Here is a 21,742-nt window from a genome sequence, read left to right on the forward strand (position 1 = left end):
GGTTGTATTCCTGGCCTAGGGGATGCAAACTTAATGTTGCACCAGCTTCTGGGCTTTCACCCTGCTCGCTGGTGGCATGTTGGACCGCAGCACTGGGTGAGACTGCATTGGCATGATGTCCAAGGGAAAGCCCGGTGAGGAAATACCAGAATTGCTAATCATCGTCATCTTCATAAATAATAATAACCAATTATAATAACCAGTAATAATAACCGATGTGATCCTCCAAAACAGGATGCGGGAGCTTCATTTCACAGGGTAAGAAAGCTGGTTTGATGCTGGTTCATTGTGAGGCTGTGTCTGATGGGGGGGCAAAAAACCTTTCTCATATAAGTGTGTCATCTCTTTCGCTAGCTCTTAGCTTTCAACAGCTTCAGCCCTGTCCTGCAGCACTGGGCTCCACAGACTGCTCGTACCTCCAGCCAGATTTGCTAAGGATGCCCCTGGCATCTGCAGGAATCACATATGCCACCCACAGACAGAAAGCAGATAACTCTGCCCATCCCCATTGCCTTGCTTTTGCCACCTTAACCCTACCCTGAAAAAGGCAAAAATACTCTGCCTTGAGACCACTTTGTGTTTTATGCAGTTACAGCCCACCATCTTTTACCTTTCCCTCCGTTCCAGCCTTCCCCCCCGCCCCCCCCCCCCCCCCCCCCATTTGATCCCTCATCAGATTGGTTTTGCAGTGTCAGAGATGATGATTCATGAAGCAGAGGGTCGGAGATGAGGTTGGTTCTGTGGAGCAAATTAAGCCTGTCCCAGCCCACGCTGCAGCCCTGCACTTGTCCTTCATCCCCAGCTGTAGGTCGTTGTCCCACTCCAGGGCTCTCAGATAAGCATGTCCCCAGTGGGATGCTCAAGGTCGCACGTAAGCCAGACCTGTGAGAATCCATGATCATCTGCTTTTATCTCAGCACTGAAGCCCTTATAAGAAAAATAAATAGGTGCACACCAGGCATCCCTGTCTGGCCAAATGTTAGACCTCCAAATATTGACACAAAAGGTTGAGCTCCACAATCAGGCAGCAGATTTGCTCTTTAAAGGGTAGCCACCATGTGCGGGGTGTGCTGATATGATGCAGAGCTGGGTCACTGCCATCAAGGGATGTTTCCCAGAGCAGAGATGGGATTCTGGGCACAGCCTCATCTTACAGAAGCGAACCTGTGTTCTCCAGGGAGAAGCGTCGTATCGTTTCTATTGCAGTCTCTCTCCTTTCTGCCTCTTTGTCCTTCAAAGAATTGATTGCTGTTAAAATAACTGGGATATATAATGCTTTGAGGTCAGGATGATCTGACTTGGCTCCTTTCCCTCTTTTCTCACTCAGTCGTTCTCCAGAGCTGTGATATTTTTCTCCTGGTTCCCATGCTTCTCCAAGGCAAATGCTCTTACATTACCACTGTTTTCCCGTTGTTTCATACAGATGCAAGCAAAGCGCTGACACTAATGGGCAGAGACGATGCTATTTATTACGACTCATCTTTGTCTCCCTCTTTCTCGGGTAGTTCTCCCTCTCCCGTGTTGGGGGATTTCACTGTTGTCAGTGGAGGAAACCTGAGGGGACCAGATTAGGCTAAGTGTTATTTAGATGGCTGAAACTGTGTAAGAGAAACCATGCCCTTAGCCCTCTGCTGCAGATCCCTGTCCGTAAAGCGATGATGCTCCTCCTTTCCCTTGGCCAGGCTGTCCTGACCGGTTTCTCAAAGCAAATAGAAATAAGCAGAAAAACTGGAAAGGAAAAGCTCAAAAGCCCGATGTCACTTCTGTCCTTACCCTTCAGCTCCTCTGCAGTGGAGGACGGAACTGTGCCCCTTCCTTGCTTTTGATGAGATCCACTCCCCCAGCTTGGCACCCAAAATGTGGGCAGTGCTGGATGTCAGGGTACCTGTGTCCTTGTACACAGCTCGCCACTCTGATGGAAATTGGCAAGGAGAAATTATCCAAATCAGACACCTTTTCCCACTAACCTGCCAGAGGAAACCTTTAGCGGCAGCCTGCCAAGGTGTCCTCAGACTGACAACAGCTTTTCCAAATGCCATCCAACTCGGAGGCCACAAGGGAAGCTCGGTAAACAAACTGTCCTCAGGTACCATGCTCATCCTCATAGCATCCCAGGGCTTCCTGGCAGCATGGTGGCACGGTGACTTATCCATCAGACATGTTGTTTGTTCTCTCCCTGCCAGGAGAAGCATGCAGAGGGCTTGTAGAGGGCTTGTTTTGGTAGGGTTGTTTGCCTTTTTCTTTCTTTCTTTCTTTCTTTCTTTATTATTATTATTATTTTTTATTTGTGCTCCAGAAGTGAGTTGGTTCCTCCTTTTTTTACCAATAAATGATGAAGCTACTCCAAAGAGTGGGGGAAACAATGGCAAATGGGCACACTCTGCCCCGTGCTCCTCTATGGATTATTTCTAACAGATCTCTACTAATCCCTCCTGACAAAATCTCATCAGCCGTAAGTTTTAACTGGCACAAAGTCAGTAGTGTGATCTGAGGTGTTTTGTGGGTTTATCTGCCAGGGAAAATCAGAGGAGCCCTTTATCTGTGGGGCCCCTTGGACCAGCTCACCCTTGCCAGCACAGTGTGGGCATCACAGGGAATTTCATGCTGCGCAGGGATGCCGAGCAAACCTGGCACTTTTGTTGCAAACACCGATGGGAGCGCAGGAATTGAGCATCGCCCAAACATCATCGCCTTCCCAGGAGCATCATTTGAAGTCCATGGGATACAGGGAGTTGTAGCCCCAGCCTCTGCCTTCTGAAGCTGACATCGCAGCTCTGGTGAAAAAGACCATTCTCAGCGACAGTTTCCGAAAGAGGCTGAGTAATCTGAGTAATTATTTCACCCGGATAAGCCCGGGAACATTGTGTGAAGCTACGCTCACACAGCAATAGTCAAGCGCTCTGAGCAAGGGAATTCAGAGCTGTCAGCAAGGAGGGAAATACCACGTTAGGGGATTGAAAACATTCATAAAAAATTCCTGGCTCCCAGCCTAGTCCATCCCATTGCTGGCCGTGCTCGAAGTTGTGTATTTTTGCTTTGGGGATGGAGTCGCAAGGAGGGTATTTTTTCCCCTTTGCTGCAACACATGGCCAAAAAGGAACATCTTAACCTGGACTAGCGAGTGCCGAGCCTTCAGCTGCCCACAGCCCACCTGGCACGTTGGGGTTTTGCAGGGCTGTGCTGGCTTGTCCCTGCTGAGCCTCTGGCTCACTTTCTTGCAGGGACTAGCGTAACAGCTGTAGCACAAGCCCAGTGAGACATATGCATGCAAGTCGTGTTGCTGACATAAAGTTTTAAGTTGTGGGTGTCCAACACTGCTTTTTCCAGACCGTGAGAGTCTAATTCCCTGAACTCGGAGGAGAAGCAGCCAGGAAACGTGGGGTTAAGATGACACTTCCCACATGGCCGCGCTACATAACCTTAACTCTGCCCCCCTGGGAATGGCAATAGGAACTGGAACAGGGTCTTATCCCTCCTTGGCTGTATTTGATACATTCCCTCAATGTAAAGATCTCAGCATAAAGCCAAGGGATTTGAAGGCTATGACTACGCTGTTAAATAAAGGAGGGCCACGGGTTTATCCCTGGCCCCGATGCAGATGGCCATGAGGGATGGAGGAGCATCATTCTTTTGGGCTTGTGGTTGGATTCAGTTGAGCAGCTTTGGTCATGATGTGGGTGTGATCGATGCCTGAAGGCATCCCGATGGGACCCGCTGGAGGTTATTCTCATAAGTGCCCCACATGGACATGGGGAAGGAGCGCTGGTCCTCACAGCCTGCGAGCTGGGCACTGCAGCATGGCAAGTTGAAATGGCTTTGGGACCTCTGGCTCAGAATTCACCCTGTGCATCTTATCCTCATGAGGACCTCTCTCCATTTCAGGCCAACATGAGAGCACAAATATGTTGACTTTTCCTTTTAGCTTGTGCTAGTCATTAAATACTATTTTTCTGGTTCAGTTTCCTTTCTTGCCTCCTTTTCTAGCTGTCAGCAGGACCCATCATCAGCATGTGACCTGGGCACATGAGCTGTCTCTTTTTCTCGTGCAAAAAAAACCCCACAACATAAAAAATACAGACCAAAATGCAGTCTCCTTCTGCAACCACAGGATTGCTCTTCCCAGCCCTTGCAATACCCTCCCAGCCCCGTGAACCAATCCGTCTCTCACCTCCTATTACAGAGTTCATCTCACAGACCTAATGGAGTACGTGAGTCCTGAATCGGCTCCTGTTAATGCTCTCAGTGGCCAGGTCGCTGCGGGAAGTGAGCTGGGAATTCATTTTGAAAATCAATGTGGACGCCAATAGAGCGGCTTCCCCTGGGGATGCGACATGCTTTTACCAGGCATTGCTGCCTGCTCCCGTTCATCCCCCATTTTCTTTTATGTGGCCAGAGTAACCATGGAGTAATTCATCCTGCTTTCAGTGAGCCCATCTATTGTGCTGTGCTCTCCAGTTTCCCCAAATCAGTCTGACATTTGGGAAAAGATTTGGGTCTTCTGGCAGTGCGGGATTCACTGGGTTCCTCAGAATGTTGTGATCTGAGTTTGCTGTGCCCTGGGGTGATGCTGGGGACCGTCTCCTCTGTGCAGCCCCATCTCTCCCCTTGGGCTGTGTTGGTACAAATAAATCGATGCCATTTCTAACACCCGGGTGTATTTTGGCCTGCCATGGCTTTTCCATGCAATGGCAAGTGCGGAGTCTGCAGGGATAGTGCTGGAGGATTGCTCAGGACAGAGGGACCCCATCCTGGTGCAGTTCAGAGTTGTCCCCAGGGGCAACCTTCGTGCTGGGGTGGGGACACAACACTAACCTGCCATCCTCGCACCACCCTTGGAAGAGTCTTGGCCAAAGTCATGGGCAGTTCCTGGCTGTGATTCGGGAGGTAGCAAGGGTGTGTGTGTGTGTGTGTGTGTGTGTGTGCGCTATTCCTGAGAGGCACTTCAGGTGCAGCCCCCCTGTTTTTGATAGCAAAGTGGGTATGGGCTCTACCATGCTGGTTGACTTCAGAGCACTTGATTTGGGGCTAAGGTTTGGGACTCACAGAGCTCTCAAGACTCCTTTTCCAATGGGGATCAGTCTGCACTGCTACAGGATAAATATTTAATAAGAATGAGGGTCAAGACACCGTTTTGTCCAAGGACAGTGAGACCGCCATTTACTCCCATGAAAAGCACTGAGGGATCTTTAATGCCCGTGCAAAGAAGACAGGACTCAGAGTTTAAAGCTCTCGTCCCCCACCATTAATGTCAATGTTAAATATTGATCTTTTCTGTGTTTAGCACAAACCAAACAGCAGAGTCGAGACACGCTCTTTGGCTTTTATTAATGTACTTTTTCTGCGTCAGGTGAAGTTTGCAGTAACGCCGGGAGAAAAAATGTAGCACTGGTGAATGAGCGGCAGAGGGATTGATTTTGTATCTTGATATGATTCAGAAGTCAGTGAAAAATCACCCTGTGTGGAACATCTCCTTGTCCAAGCCAGAGAATGGGTGGATTTACCCAGGGAAAGATGACCTTTTCATTAGGATTTGGGTTTTTTCCTACATTTTGCATCAGCACCAAATAAATGTAAATCACAGCTGTTATAAAGGGTGACTTCAGTGAACCACGATGAGTCATTTTCACATGCCAGGAGTGCATGCATGGCAGGGACACCATGCATGGGCTGCTGCATGGGCTTCTGCAGCCAGAGACGGATCAGCTTTCCCAAAATATTCTGCAGCTTGTGATGTTTCTGGGATTCAGGTTTTTTTGGTTGTTTTTGGTTGTTTTTTTTTAATAAGAGTTTACAGCTTGGCTGTAAAAACTCATCTCTGGTTCAGATTCTTGGAACATCCTCTGGGATGTTCTCTGCTGAAATGAATTTAATATATTAAAGTGCATTTCTCCTTCAGCAAGAGGACCAGGCACTAGAGTCATGCCTTGGGTCTGCATCCTGTTTTACTAGCAGAAACCAGCAGGAGCCCTTTCGAGGTCACAAAATTAATAGAGAATTGGGGAACGTGGGAATATTTTTCATCTCTGCTGTCATTATGTCCATCCACATTCCCACCCTGTGCCTCAGTTTACCGAACTGTAATAGGATAGCGGTGATGTCCTTACACAGAGGGGTGGGGATGACTTAAATCACATGTCTAAAGCCACCTACAGAAAGTCTCTAAGAAAAGGCAGAAGTGGAAGTGGTGGTGTGAGAGCTCTTCTCTTCCTTTTCCTTTTTAAACAGGTTTTACCAACCCACGGAGCTTGCTGTGAATTGGGCTGACATCCCCCAGACATCCCCACAAGCCGATAAGCATGTGATAAAATATGATAAAATATGATAAAGTATCTGTTTCTTCACATGATACCTATAGTTATATGTGCTCCAAGTGGAGGAGCCTGCTGCTGAGTGCATCACTCAGAGCCATAAGTAAACCACACCAACCTCCATAAATGCTGGAGCATTTAAGGAAGGAAAATCCCAGGAACACAGGATATGGTGTCACCGCATCTGGCCGCTCACAGGTGTGTTTTTTTCCTGCACAGACACCCTGAGGAGCATTGCCTCCATGAACCATGCACCGCGGTCCTCCCCAGCAGAGCTCAGCAGTGCCAGCCACCACCTGCTGCGAGAGCGCAAGTCCTCAGCACCGTCCCACTCCAGCCAGCCCACCCTGTTCACCTTTGACTCACCCGCTGGCCACCTCCAGAGCACCCTGTCCGCCAGTGCCCCCCAGGACTACCTTTTCCTCCACCAGTGTATGAGCAGAAAGTCAGAAAACGCAAGGTATTGTAGCCCACCTGGGAGAAAACCTTGGGGACAGCTGAGGGAGGGCTGGGGGTGAGTGGCTCAACCCAACTCCATCCTTGGAGGTCTGAAAAACCCAGCTGGAGAAAACCCTGAGCAATGGTCTCATCTCATCGTGGTTGGGAGGAGGTCAGACCGGCGACGTCCCGAGCCCCTAGCTTTCCTGGCTTTCTGGGTTGTATTAAAAACTGGCTGAAGTGCTGGACTCAGAGGGTGGTGATCAGTGGCACAAAGTCTAGTGGCAGGCCAGTCACTAGCAGTGTACCCCAGGGGTCAGTACTGGGTCCAGGCCTGTTTAACATCTTCATTAATGATCTGGATGGTGGGGCAGAGTGTACCCTCAGCCAGTTTGCTGGTGGCACCAAGCTGGGAGGAGTGGCTGGTACACCAGTGGGTCATGCTGATATACCAGAGGGACCTCAACAGGCTAGAGAAATGGGCCAGCAGGAACCTCATAAAGTTCAAGAAGAAGTGTAGTCCTGCACCTTGGGAGGAACAACCCCAAGTGCCAGTATATACTGGTGGCCACCCAGCTGGAAAGCATCTTGGCAGAAAGGGACCTGGGGGTTCTGGTGGGCACCAAGTTGAACATGAGTCAGCAATGGGGCCCTTGCAGCCATGAAAGCAAATGCTCTCCTGGGCTGCGTTAGGCCAAGTACTGCCAGCAGGCCAAGGCAGACGATCCTTCCCCTCTACTCAGCACTGGTGAGGCCACATCTGGGGTGCTGTGTCCAGTTCTGGGCTCCCTTGTATGAGAGACAGGGACAAACTGGAGAGAGTCCAGCAAAGGGCCATGAAGATGCTGAAGGGACTGGAGCATATCTCCTAAGAGGAAAGGCTGAGAGAGATGGAACTATTCAGCCTAGAGAAGAAAAGACTCCAGAGGATCTCATCACTGAATATGAATGCCTGCAGGGAGGATGCCAAAAGGATGAAGCCAGGCTCTTGACAGTGGTGCCCAGTGCCAGGACCAGAAGCAGTGGACACAAAATGAAACACAGGGAGGTCCCTCTGAACACCAAGATTCAGCTTTTCACTGTGAGAGTGACCAAACACCACTGCAGGTTGCCCAGAGAGGCTGTGGAGTCTCCATCCTTGTTTGGACGGAGTCCTGGGCAACCCGCTGTAGGTGGCCCTGCTTAAGCAGGGGGGTTAGACCAGATGACTTCTAGAAGTCCCTTCCAACCTCAACCACTTTGTGATCCCACAGACAGGGCCCTAATTCCTGCCTTTAACCAGCAAAACTACAACCAGTGGGACAGGCAGGGTTTGCTCCGTTCATCCCTCCCAGAGCTCACTGGGCTTCGCGGCAGCCCGTGGTGCACAGTGTGGTGTTTCTGAGCAAGCGACGGCTCTCCGCCTCCAGTCTCAGCCGGTTGCCTTAAATAGTGAGGAGGTTTTTTGACGTGAAGAGTTTTGGCTCGCAGGAGCGGTGAGGAGGGAGGGAGGCAGCAGCGGTCAGAGCCCAGCTGGCGTGGGGTGAGAGCAGAGCCCAGGCTGCAGCCTCCGCCGGGCTTTCCTGCTGCAGCTGCCTTTCCCTACTCGGAAAACAACAACGGACAAAGGCTCAGAAAAATTAACTTCAGATGGAGTTAATGGAACAGTGTTTAAAATACGGCCCTCTGACACTCCAGCTGTGAGGATACCTAAAAGCCACCCTCCGAGAGCCTACGCATGGCTGAGACCCAGAGGAGGACGGAGCCAGCACCAGTGCCTTGGTGGGCAGAAACAAACTGGCCAGCGGCAGCTTCTGCAACTGGGCCAGAAATAATCTCCCCAATCAATGCCCCAGTGCACAGGACCAGGCTGCAGGACTGCTGGGAATTCCTCCCCTTTCAGTTCTGGAGCTCTTACTTTACTCATCCATAAAATGAGGGTAATAGTAGCTAATTGGCGGGCAATGCTGAATAATTAACCCGTGAGATGTTTCAAGTCCTCAAGCCGAAATGACCCTGCCACAGCCCAGATGTCTCCCGGGAGGACTGAGCTCCAGAGGCAGCAGGGATTTGTCATATCGCAGCATCCCTTGTTTTTCCCCCCAGATAAGCCCTATTTCTGAGCGCCATCTCGTGCTGGCTCCATGAAACAGAGCCCCTCTTGTCCCTGCAGAGCATCAGCCCTGCCAGAGCAGTGAAAACCATCATCTCCTCGCTTTTCCCAGAGGGCTGGCACTTCCCCAGTCATTTGCCACAACTGGAAATTCCCCCCAGCCGTTTCACTTTTTCCCAGCTCGGTGACTGATACAGGGCAGGAATTCCTTTCACAGGGAGGTGTTGAAATGGGGACAGCTGAGCCCTTTCTGGCTTTGAGTCTGTGGTCCCCAAAAGTCTGACCCATGCATGGTTATACCTCTGTGGGCAAAAAGACCCAGCCCGACGCTCCCGCTCACCCTCTCCTGGTGCGCATGCACTAACTCCTCATGGCAGGGTAACCCTTCTTCGGAGCTTTGCCGTATTTTCTTCTTCCACGCTGCTTCAGCCAGCTCAGGAAAAGGTATCATTATCACCAGTGCTCATATCTGCTGCATCTTGCCCTCATATCCCAGCACTTCCACAGTGATGCTCGTGTTTCCCTAAGCCTTGTGGGATGTGGAGGTGCTTCACAGCGGCAGGGGTTGAAGATGGGGGGGGGGGGGGGGGGAAGAAAAATCCCAAGTGGCCAATTGAAGTATCCCCTGACTCAAGAAAATGTCATTTGCTGGGGTTAGGGGTGCAGAAGGCAAACCCATGGGGCTCATCATCTTCTGCAGCACTGGGGCATTGAAAGAGGAAGCAGTAGGAGGGATAAAACAGGAGGTGAAACACCTTGGAGGGGATCGGTGGAGGAGCGGTGGCTAGCAAGCAGTCATTAGAGGACCAAAGTCTCCCCAGTGCTCACCCTCCGTCTTGGCTAGCATCCCCAGGCATGACTGCAATACAAATTGAGGAATCATTAGCAAGGCAAGGACCTAGTGACCACGCTTCCCTGCTCACCCTGGGGGACTCGAGGGCTTTTGTACCTCTGAATTCAGCCCTGAGGTTCATTCCTCCTCCCCTGCAGATTAGGGCTACGGACCCCAGATCCCAGCTGGTCACTGCTGCCATCTCCCCAGGGCTTGCCCTGCAAGAGGGCAGAGTGGTGGCATGGTTGGAGGCTTTGAAATAATCCCCGTCAGGAATTTTTCCAGTCCCTCTCAAAGCACATTTGCAAGGCAGAGGTGAGAGTAAGCCTTCCTCCTGCGCTGTGGACGGGTGGCTGACACGTCACAGCGATGCTAATGGGGTGGCTCTGTGCAGATGTGTCTTGGGTTGCTGTCAGATGGTACAAAAATTGCCCTTTTGGATCAATTTATGTCTGGATAAACAGCTCTTCCTGCCTGTAGACAGAGGCATTTTGAAGGTGTTTTGGGATAAAACATGTTGTGGGCATGTTTGAAGGGGTCTGAGGTGTTCCCCATGGCCTGGGGTTGGCCAGTGCAGGTTGGGAAGGTGATAAATGGGGGAGGCAGAGCTCGGTGCACCCCAGGTCTGGCTCTCCCCCCATCTCAGCCCCTTTTTCCCCTTCTTCTACAGGAGTGCCAGCTTCTCCCAAGCCACAAGATCCGCCTTCTTCATGCGGAGTGACACGGCGGTCCAGAAGCTCTCACAGGGCAATGGGCACTGCATGAACGGGGTTGGAGGGCAGCTGCATGGCTTTTACAGCCTGCCAAAACCCAGCCGGCACAACTCAGAGTTCAGGGACAGTGCGTACGACCTCCCACGCGCCTTCGGTTCCTACACCCACCCCAAGTCGAGCCTCACCAGCTCCGAAACTGATAATGAGGAGGTTTACGTCTACAAGACCCCCAACAACACCCTATGCAAGGAGTTTGGGGAGCTCTCCACGGACTCCTATGACATCCCCGCCACCCCGCTCTCTGTCTATCAGATCCCCAGGACATTTACGCTGGACAAGAACCACAACGCTCTGGCCGTGGCTGCCAGCGACTCGCCTGCTGCACCACCTCCGCGGCCCCCGAAACCCGGGCAGATGGAGCCACGGTGGGGCAGCCCACCCCAGCGGCCCCAGCCCAGCGAAAGCTTAGGGCTGGCCCCGATGGCAGCCACCATTCCCCGGAGAAATACGCTGCCAGCAGTGGAAAACAGCAGGCTACACCGAGGTGAATTTGGGGGTGGGGAGCTGGGGGTGGCTTTGTCCTATCTAGCAGACTTGGACAGGTCGGTCCCACTGATTTGTGGTAGGGCTGGGGTGACTGTTGGCGTCAGTCAGGGTGTCGAGCACAAAGCAGCTCTCCCCAGTCAGAATTTGGGTTTTGCATGCAGCAGGCTTGGAGAGGTATTCCCAGAGCTCTGCCTACCAGAGCTGCTCAGCTGGGTCTTGACGGCGTTGTACCTTGAACCAAAATCCCAAATCTGCTTGCCCATGCAGCCCTTCACCAGTGCTTTCGGCCATTTTCAGCTTACTTCATAACAAGGTTTGTCAGAACATACTTCAGCCTGGAGCTGCCTTGGTTTTCCTCACCAAACAGGGATGTAATTTTGCACATCTCCCAGACCCAGCATCCCCAGTATGGCAGAGCTGCCCTTCCCATAGGCCATGGATGGACCGTGCATGAATGTGCCCTTTCCAAACCTTGTGCCTAGGATGAGATAGTCACAAAGTAACTTAGAAGAGGTGGTTGGAGAGGGAACATACTGCAAATGATACGCACAGCTCCCTGAAATGCGTCTTCCATCCCCTCCTACCTAAATACCAACATTTGGGCTGAGATCAGACCCATGCTCAGCAGTACACAGACCAGTCTGAGAGCTTAATACCCCATTCTCACCCCACCGTCCCCTTACCAGAAGCTGCCAGCCCTTACACCTGCTGAGTGAGCTGTAGTGGAGCTCTCCCTTAACCCTGTTTTGTCACCATGATCTGCCTTATCTGATGTCTTTACCCCTGGGATTTTGCAGCACTTTGGCAGAACCAGGTTAGGTCCCCGTGGCACGTGCGTTGTGTTGATGCATCAGAGACATGCTAATTGGGAGGGACCACAACGAGGAGCCTGCGACAGGCTAAAAACCATATCCCACCAAAGTCCACCAGTGTCTCAGCCGTCAAGAATAGATACTGCCCTCCCAGCGCCTGGATTTTGTTTGCAGGGGACCCTTTTATTAGCAGTTATGAATTTGTGGTTGTGTTGCAGCTTCTTCTTGTGAGACGTACGAATACCCCCAGCACGGGGGTGGCAGCACTGTGCAGTCAGTCGAGTCGATGAACGATGGGTACAACTCCTACCTGGTGAGTTGGCCTTGGTGTCGGCCACCACGCTATAGGCACCGTTTGCACCTTACAGATTCAGAGACAAGTTAGTTCAAGGGTTGGACCTCACAGCCTAGACCTGCAGAGCTAAGAAGGGTTTTTTTACCAATTTCAGTTAAAACCATGGTGGCCTGCAGGGCAGAGATGGAGGGACAAGCCCCTAACCCAGCGCCGCATGCAGAGCTTTGCTTTGGGTACCTCCACAGAGCCTATCTGCCTGGAGCTTTGACCCAAAAAAAGCACCCAGGAGTTTGGCTTCTTCTTGAAAGCCTGGGATGCTGCTGAGCTGAATTTTGACATGTTGCCAGAACAGCCTCTTTTGTGCACTTTCTAAGACTTCCTGAGCTGGAAATGACATTAAAGCAGCCTTTCGTATTGCATTTTAGTCATGGCCAGAGCCCAGGGAAAAATTGCTTTCCAGGTTAAGCATGCTTCTGCAGCTCACTCTGATCATGAGAAGAGGCTCAAACTGGGCGATTCAGACCCTTCCCTGAACTCATGATGTTGCAATGTCTTGGAAATAGTGGAGGTAGACTCTCTTAGTGCAAACTGATGGCCAAGGAGGGGACAGACCATCCCTTCCTTCTGTGCTGAGATTTTAAAGCTGGTCCCACCTCAGGTGTGTGTGATGCTGACAGCACACCCTTCTGCTTGCCCCCCAGCAAGCCAAGACAGCAGTGGCCCGCTCCCACAGCACCGACTCCGAGGACAACTATGTCCCCATGAACCCCGGTTCCTCGCCCCTGATCCATGCCGAGAAAGCCAATGACAATGGCCAAAATCTCTACATCCCCATGAGTCCTGGGCCGCATCACTTTGACCTGGTGGCGTTGTCCTCAGCCACCCTCCCCGTACATAAAGGAGGAGCCATGGCACAGTGCCACAGACGTTTGAGTGAAATCCAGCCCCCACCAGTCAACCGCAACCTCAAACCTGACCGGAAAGGTAAGAACGTTTGTTTGTGGGCAAATCTTTCCAGGAACCTTTCTATTCTTGTAATACTTCAGACTACATCTGTTGTCTTGTGCACACTCAGTAGAGTCCTATGGGGGGTGTGCTTTGCTACCGCCAGCACAGTCAGACCTTCAGATCTTCCCCATCCCCTTCCTCTTTTAGGAGGATTATGGTGCAAATGCAGCTTTTGTGGTGCTTGAACAGCCTTTCTCGAACCCTTCCTGGCCTTGAGAGGAGATGCACGTCACAGGCAGGATCTCACCCCCTTTGCCTGCACCCCTTACTACGCTCCACCCCAACATCTCTGTGTCGTATTCAGATGACCCCGCTGTTTCCTACTGGCTAGTTCTAGGCAGTTCTTCACTCGGGGCTCTGCCTACATCCTCCAGATCCCTCCACAAACCATTGTCTGACAGGTTGCCAAGGAGGTGCTGGGGAGGAGGGCTCCCATCATTAGGGTGTCAACACCTAACCTCATCCATGCTAGGCGAAGGATGGGGCTGGAGCACAGCGTTCTTCTCTTCCACCTAATGAGAAGACATTGCATGTTACCCTAGTCCATTCCTGTCCCCTGTGGAGAAACGCTCTGGCTGGAGGCAGCTCAGGGCTGGCAGAACCTGGTCTTGTCCCCATCTAACAGGTCATCACAGCTCCCTAATGAATAGGTTTGTTATACTCTGGGGTTTGGGTGTTTTTAGCAGATCTCCATTCCCCGGGAGGCACATTCCCCTTTTGGGGCCACCCATCCACTTTGCAACTCTGGGTCAGAGGGGGAAATTCACTATTTTCCCCCAGCCCTGGTGTAAATGAGCGCAGGGATTTCGGCTGGAGGTATTTGTCATCAGCAAGGAAGGCTTGGGGGGGGCTGATCAGCAGAATGCAAAGCAACCAACAGTTTGTTGGGGACCCTCTCGTGCCAGTCATGGATGCCGAGTTGTAGGAACGTGCTGCCTCTGAATAAAGGCTTTTCCCCTCCCCAGCAAAGCCATCACCACTGGACCTGAGGAACAACACAGTCATCGATGAGCTTCCCTTCAAATCGCCAGTCACAAAATCTTGGTCCAGGCCAAGGTGAGTAATGGTTGTGGTATGGATTCTTGCTGTGCTCTGACAGCAGATCTCTGGTCTCACTGTTGCCAGTGCCCACATGCAGCTACACTGTCGCCTCTGCCGTGGGTTAAACATCTCTGGCTGAGTGTTGGCTGCTCTTGTGCTTCTGCTTGCTGCAGAGGTTTCTTCTGGCCCAACATCTCTCTTTGTTGCAGGAGCACATTTCTCATGGGCTATTTTGAATCAAGCTAGAAGTGAGCCCTTCCTTCGGATGCAGACCTGAATTCTCCCAATTAAAAAATCCCCCAAAATGATCCCTTTAGCCCTCATGTTCTTTGTCAATTTTAGAAGCAGGAGCCACAAAGCTGTGTCATGCCATGCAAACATCTGCACTGGGTTGAAAGTCCACCTTGTCCAACACCCTACCCCCATCAGGGACCAGCAGGAGCTATCTGGGAAGAGGGGCATTTATGGAGTAATTCTTTCCTAAAATATTCTGCCACACCATGGGGATTTCAAGCTCAGGGGTTTCCTTGGTCACATCATGGCTAGAATGAGGACCTGGGTCACATGCTGTTGAAGCAGAGGGTCTCCTCCCTTGGATCCCTCATGAACTTAATCAAGTGTTGTAAGAGGCAGAGTCGTATTTGCCAGATCACAGCTGGTGGCAGGAAGATAAATTTGTTTAGGTCGGGCTTTCACGTGAAATCCCAGCATGTGGCCAAGCAGCTAATTAAGATCCCTTGAAGACGTTTCCTATTTCTGCGTTCTGACAACTCCTGGAGGGCTGTGGCTCTGACACAGGACCTGTGGTCCACCGTGACTCGTGACGCAGCTTAACTACCCCAACTCATCCACACCAGGGGCATGGGGCATGATTTCACATCCAGCTCTCCCCCCAAACCCCCCCGCCATAGTTTCAAAACACAGGGTGACACTCACAGGTCTGGCTGAGCTGTGTTTTGATTGCCTTGAAAGCAAAGCTTAGCCTGAAGGAAGTCTGCGAAATGAAACCAGAGCACTTCAGAGCAAAGTCTGCCAGCCAAAAATAACAGGATTCGCATGATTCCAGTTCTGCTGCTAATTCGTGATCTGATGTTGTCCAGCGAAAGGCAGAAGCAAAGCTTGGCTGCTGTGACTCCTCAAATAAATTGGATTGTGTGGAGCCTGACTGCAGGGCATGAGCGCTGTGTGCTGAAATCACTGCACTGGGAAACAGCGAGCGGGGTTTGATTGACAAGACGTCCGACCCTCGAGAAACTAATGGATTTTTCCCTTATCAGCTAATCATATGACCCTGCCTTTACTGCAAGGCAACAAACAGCTTTTTAAGATGTGAGTTTTAATGCCAGATGCTGATTGCATTATGTTATTCGGTATAATTAGATTTGGTCAATTGAAAGCAGGGAGATGCCTTGGAGGTTTTGTTTTCCAGCAAAAAATTTGGGTAGGGCCATGCACAGTAAACAAACGCTGGAGATGTGGTGGGGCTGGAGGTGAGGAGCTTCACCAAGCCTGGCCCTGCATCCTCCAAAATTAAATATTTCCTGTGAGATAAAAGAGTTCATGGAGCCTGATTTATGTAGCTGATAGCAGGAGAGTTACAGGTACATAGCAAGCAAGTTGTTATTAAAAAGTCCTAGCAAGAAAAAAATGAGAAGACTAAACCTGATGATTGCTGACCCATGGGAAGGTCAGGTTGGAGAACCTCAGTGCCGCCAGCTCTTCTTCATGCCCTGTCCCCAGCTCCAAGCCTGGTGATGTTTGGAGGTCGACTCCCATCCCTCCTTGGCAATGGACCAGCAGCACCTGCCACCGTCATTAACACATTGATCCTTGTCCTTACAGCCAGACCTTCAACGCCGGCTCTTTGCAATACTGTCGCCCTGTCTCCTCCCAGAGCATCACCAGCACTGACTCGGGAGACAGTGAGGAGAACTACGTGGCGATGGTAAGGGCCCCACAGCTAAGATACATAGTTCTGGCAGGAGATATACGTTCTCCAGCTCTGCAAACACATTCCTAGCTCATGAAGTGCTCAGATAGCACTGTGTGGTGTACATCTTTACATACATCCCTACATGCATGGAAGAGTGGCTTTCATTCCTAAAATGACATGTCCCGTTGGGGTATTAACTGTATATGAGAGCAAGGACATATATCACGTACTTTGCCAGGAATTTAGAGGGGATAAAAACATCTAGGGACTGTCAGGGGGTATTTTCCTAATTTAAATTGATGTTTTTCAGAGGGTTTTTTTCCCCTAACAGCTGCTGACCTCATGTTTATGTGGAGGGCAGGGGCTATCGGAGCAGCAGCAGGGAGCGGCACTGCTTACAGGGAGGAGATTTTGTCTGCCTTCACAAAGCTGCTGAGTTGAAGCATATTTTCGAGGCTGTGTAACTAAGGGGGTAGAGGAAATCTGTGCTCTGTGTAGCATGGTTGTGATTAGCAAAGATCCCAGAGCTGGTCTGGCCTCGATGAGGTGTGGTTCCTGCGAAACGCTGAAGCCTATGTCTGATGTCAGGCATGCGAATAAAATTAGGACAAAGGCTGCTTCGATAGATAAAATCAAGAGCATGAGCTTGGAATATTTGTTAGCACAACATGCAATAGGTACAGTGCCCCAGCGCTTCTGCACGCCCTGGTCCCAGGGGCAGGTGAGCAGATATCCAGGCTGGCACTTTTAAAAGTGCCACCAAGGCATTTCATTGCCAGATTTGTGATAATTCCTTTTTTATTTCCTTTCTTCCCATTTTAATCCTCATTATCTCTCCTGTCTCTTCCCTGCATTAGCAAAACCCCATTTCTGCTTCTCCTGTTCCTAGTGGTACCAACAGCCCAGCGCCTAAAAAGAGTTCGGGGAGTGTGGATTATCTGGCCCTGGACTTCCAGCCAAGCTCGCCAGGGCCACACAGAAAGGTATGGGGTGGGGGGAGGGGTGGGGGGTGGGTTTTATAAACTTCTGGTTAAAAGTGATATATTTTTTTAAGGGTTTTTATGCACATTGGCAACAGCATGGCACAAAGCCCTGAGCAGATCAGCTCCAGAGCAGACACATTCCTCAGTGGAGCCAGGGAGTGTGGCATGGGGGGGGGGGGGGGGGGGGGGGCGGTCCTGAGCTGGGGAGACCTCAGGGGAGCACCATGACCTGACAGGAGGAGCCAGCAGCTTGCAGGAGGGCAGCTGACAAGGCATGGACAGGGCTGGGGGTAACAGTGGCCGCCCCTGCCCCGTTCCCACACAGGGCATCCCTGGAGAGCGTGGCGAGCAGGACAGGCAGCCAGGATCTGTGGGAGCAGCGTGGGCAGGAGGGTACGCGAGAAGCACGCTGCCTTAAAGGAGGGACGTTCCACTGGTGGAGTGGAGACACCTGAAGTCCACATAACCCAGCAACAGGGCACCATGCTGCGACCATCTGCATGGGTCAAGGGCACTCATCCTACCTGACCCTCAGAGGCAGAACGGTGGACATGTGTCTGAGAGCTAAGGTTGGGGGCTCTGCACCGTCTGCCCCGGCGGTGGCTGATGCCCCCACCCAGACAGAGCTGCTGAAGAGCAAGGCTGCAGTGCAGACCTCCAGCTGCAGGACGTGTCCAGACCTTTCTCCTGGGGCAAGGGCAGGTAGGGGACCTGCCTGCAAAAGATGTGCCCGGGTGGAGGACCTCCTGCAGCAGGTGACTGAGCTGCAGGAGGTGGTGAAAGGGCTCCGTAACGTCAGGGAGGCTGAGGAGGAGTTAGATAGCTGGCTCCAGGTGGTCTGTGGTGGATCCACAACCCATGGCCAAACAGCCAGAAACTCCCCCACCGACACACAGAAGGGAGGGGGGCCTATAATGCAGAACGGTGGAAGTTTGCAGTGACAAGGACCTGCAGGAGGAAAAAACTTCCCCCAAAGCCTGAGGTGCCTTGCAGAACCGCTTCGCCACTTTGTAGACTGAGGAGGAAGGACCCACCACCCTAGGAGGGATGCTGGAGCCAAGGAGGACAGCCTGATCTGCTCCCTGTAAAACAACCAATGCAGCTAAGAAAAGGTGATGGGTGAGAGCAGTAGCAACTCTTCGGAGAGGTGCCCGTTTGCTGACCTGCTGCGCTCTCCAGAGAGGTGTGATCCTTACCCGGGCTCGTATCGGGGATGTCAGCAGGAGACTACCAAGCCCCATCCAGTCCCACTGACTCTTATCCGCTGATGTTGTTCCACGTGGGCACCAGCGACACAGCCAGGACCAGTCGGGGGCAACAAGAAGGGTTACAGAGCCCTGGGAGAGGCGGCCAGGGACTCTGGAGCGCAGGTAGTTTTTTCATCAGGGAAGGGGTTTGAAGGGGCCAACTGGATCTGGCGAATCAGCAGATGGTCACAGGGCTGGTACCGCAGCCAGGGCTTCGGCTGCTTAGACCATGGGACTGGCTTTGAGGAACCTGGTCTGCTGGGGGCTGATGGGGTCCATCTGTCAGAGAAGGGGAAGAGCATCTTCGGTCATAGGCTTGCCAAGCCGGAGAAGAGGGCTTTAAACTAAAGTTGCTGGGGGAGGGGAACCTCAATCCATCCCACTCCTACCAGTTTGATGCCAGTGCCAGCAAGAGATGCCCAGGGCCTGGAGATGTATCACGGGTCAGCAGGAGAGTGCCTGAAGAGCAGCGCAAAGGAATTCCAGCCACTCCAGCCAGTAAGCCAGCTCCATCAGGGGCCCAGCAAATGCACGTAGCATGGGGAATGAACAAGAAGAGTTAGGGATGTGCGCACACCTGCAGGGCTATGGTCTCACTGGCATCAGGGGGACCTGGTGGGATGGCTCCTGTGACTGGAGTGTTGGAATGGAAGGATACAGGCTCTTTAGGAAGGACAGACAGGGGAGATACAAGGGGGTGTCACCAGCTGGAGTGCATGGAGCTCCACCTAGGGATGGGTGAGGAGCCAGCCAAGAGTTTATGGGTCAGGATCAAGTGGAAGACAGGGACAGGTGACATTATAGTGGGGTCTGCTACAGGCCATGCAACCAGGAAGACCAAGCGGATGAGGGCCTCTACAGACAGGAGCATCCTCATGTTCATAAGCACTCGTCCACATGGGAGACTTCAACCACCCCAGTACCTGTTGGAGGGACAACACAGCAGGGCATAAGCAATCCAGGAGATTTCTGGAATGTGTTGATGATAACTTCCTTCTCCAAGTGATAGAGGAGCCAACGAGGAGAGGTGCTGTGCTGGACCTTGTTCTCAGCAACAAGGAGGGGCTGGTGGGGGATGCGAAGCTCGGGGCAGCCTTGGCTGCAGTGACCATGAAATGGTGGAGTTGTAGATCTTCAGGGCAGCAAGGAGGGTGCAGAGCAAGCTCACCCTGGCCTTCAGGAGAGCAGACTTTGGCCTCTTCAGGGATCTGCTTGGTAGAGTACCATGGGATAAAGCCCTGGCAGGAAGAAGGGCCCAGGAACACTGTAGATATTCAAGGATCACCTCTTCCAAGCTCAGGAGCGATGCGTCCCGACAAAGAGGAAGTCAGGCAAAAATGCCAGGAGGCTGCGTGGATGAACAAGGAGCTCCTGGGCAAACTCAAACACAAAAAGGAAGCCTACAGAGAGTGGAAGCCAGGACAGGTAGCCTTGGAGGAATACAGGGAAATTGTCCAAGCAGCCAGGGACCAGGTTAGGAAAGCTAAAGCCCTGATAGAATAACATCTGGGCAGGGCCATCAAGGGCAACAAGAAAAGCTTCTGTAGGTACATTGGTGATAAAAGGAAGACTAAGGAAAATGTGGGGCCTCTCTGGAAGGAAACAGGAAACCTGGTTACCTGGGACATGGAGAAGGCTGAGGAACTCCATGACTTTTTTGCCTCAGTCTTCACCAGGAAGTGCTGTAGCCAGACTGCCCAAGTCACAGAAGGCAAAGGTAGGGACTGGGACAGTGAAGAACCACCCACTGTAGGAGATCAGGTTTGAGAACATCTAAGGAGCATGAAGGTGCACGCATCCATGGGACCTGCTGAGAGGCATCTGTGGGTCCCGAGGGAACAGGCAGATGAGGTGGCTAAGCCACTATCCGTCATATTTGGCAAGTCATGGCAGTCTGGTGAAGTTCCCACAGACTGGAAAAGGGGAAACATAACCCCCATTTTTAAAAAGGGAAAACAGAAGATCCAGGGAACTACAGGACAGTCTTTCTCACCTCTGTGCCCAGAAAGATCATGGAGCAGATCCTCCTAGGAACTATGCTAAGGCATGTTGAAAATAAGGAGATGATTGTTGACAGCCAGCGTGGCTTCACTAAGGGCAAATTGTGCCTGACAAGTTTGGTGGCCTTCTAAGACGGGTTTACAGTGTTGGTGGATAAGGGAAGAGCAACTGATGTCATCAACCTGGATTTGTGCAAAGCATTTGACACGGTCCTGCATGACATCCTTGTCTCTAAACTGAAGAGGCATGGATCTGACGGATGGACCACCTGGTAGATAAGGAATTGGCTGAATGGTCGCACTCAAAGAGTTGCAGTCAACAGCTTAATGCCCAAGCGGAGACTGATGGTGAATGGTGTTCTTCAAGGGTCAGTACTGGGACCGATGTTGTTTAACATCTTTGTTGGCAACATAGACAATGGGATCAAGTGTACCCTCAGCAGATTTGCCAACGTCAATCTCTGTGGCATGCTAGAGGGAAGGGATGCCATCCAAAGGGACCTTCACAGGCTTGAGGAGTCGGTCCGTGCAAACCTCATGAAGTTCAACAAGAACATGTGCAGGGTCCTGCATGTAGGTCGGGGCAATCTCAAGCACAAATACAGTCTGGGTGGAGAATGGGTTGAGAGCAGCCCTGAGGAGAAGGACTTGGGGGTGTTGGTGGATGAGAAGCTCAACGTGATCTGGCAATGTGCACTTGCAGCCCAGAAAGCCAGTCATGTCCTGGGCTGCATCCCCAGCAGCATGGCCAGCAGGGCGAGGGAGGCAGTTCTGCCCCTCTGCTCCGTTCTGATGAGATCCCCCCTGCAGCGCTACGTCCACCCTTGGGGCACCCAACATAAGGACATGGACCTCTTGGAGCAGGTCCCAAGGAGGGCCACAAAGACGATCAGAGGCTGGAGCCCCTCTGCTATGGAGACAGGCTGGGAGAGTTGGGTTTGTTCATCCTGCAGAAGAGAAGACTCCAGGGAGACCTTCTAACAGCCTTCCAGTACCTAAAGGGGCTGACAAAGAAGCTTGAGAGGGGCTTTTTACAAAAGCCTGTAGTGATAGGACAAGGTGGAATGGCTTTAAGCTGAAAGAGGGGAGATTTAGGTTAGATATGAGGAAGAAACCCTTCCCCGTGAGGGTGGCGAGGTGCTGGCCCAGGCTGCCCAGAGCAGCTGTGGGTGCCCCATCCCTGGCAGGCCTCAAGGCCAGGCTGGACAGGGCTGGGAGCAGCCTGGGCTGGGGGGAGGGGGCCCTGCCCCTGGCAGGGGGTCTGGAACTAGATGGTCTTGAAAGTCCCTTCCAACCAAACCATTTTGTGATTCTATGGCTCTATGGTCTGCTGCTATATTAATTCTAGGTCGGACTCGGGCTCTGTTGCATGTCTGCAGCCTTGCTGGAAGTGTCACCAGAAGCATGGATGTGCAAGGGTTCAGGGATGCTGATGAGACCAGAAATTCATCTAAAGATTATGTATTCAAAAACTGTTAGGAGATATCCCAAGAA

The 21,742-nt window shown here is 51.8% G+C and overlaps 1 protein-coding gene across 2 annotated transcripts in view; it reads left to right on the forward strand.

Annotated features, from left to right (window-relative positions):
- GAB2 (GRB2 associated binding protein 2) overlaps positions 1 to 21,742 on the forward strand; it is a 102,044-nt gene that overhangs the window by 71,680 nt on the left and 8,622 nt on the right. The window contains exons 3-9 of one of the 2 annotated variants that reach the window (XR_008746752.1): positions 6,528 to 6,768; positions 10,341 to 10,927; positions 11,960 to 12,054; positions 12,738 to 13,020; positions 14,010 to 14,100; positions 15,928 to 16,030; positions 16,908 to 17,001. Coding sequence is in view for 1 of the 2 variants with exons in the window: in XM_055801276.1 (XP_055657251.1) it covers positions 6,528 to 6,768; positions 10,341 to 10,927; positions 11,960 to 12,054; positions 12,738 to 13,020; positions 14,010 to 14,100; positions 15,928 to 16,030; positions 16,876 to 17,001 (1,526 nt within the window). In the remaining variant the exon portion in view is untranslated. Of the gene's footprint in view, positions 1 to 6,527; positions 6,769 to 10,340; positions 10,928 to 11,959; positions 12,055 to 12,737; positions 13,021 to 14,009; positions 14,101 to 15,927; positions 16,031 to 16,875; positions 17,002 to 21,742 lie in introns of both variants that reach the window. The other variant, XM_055801276.1, reaches the window with a different exon arrangement.

This window comes from Falco peregrinus, chromosome 4 (genome assembly GCF_023634155.1).
Source record: "Falco peregrinus isolate bFalPer1 chromosome 4, bFalPer1.pri, whole genome shotgun sequence".
NCBI classification, from domain to species: Eukaryota; Metazoa; Chordata; class Aves; order Falconiformes; family Falconidae; genus Falco; species Falco peregrinus.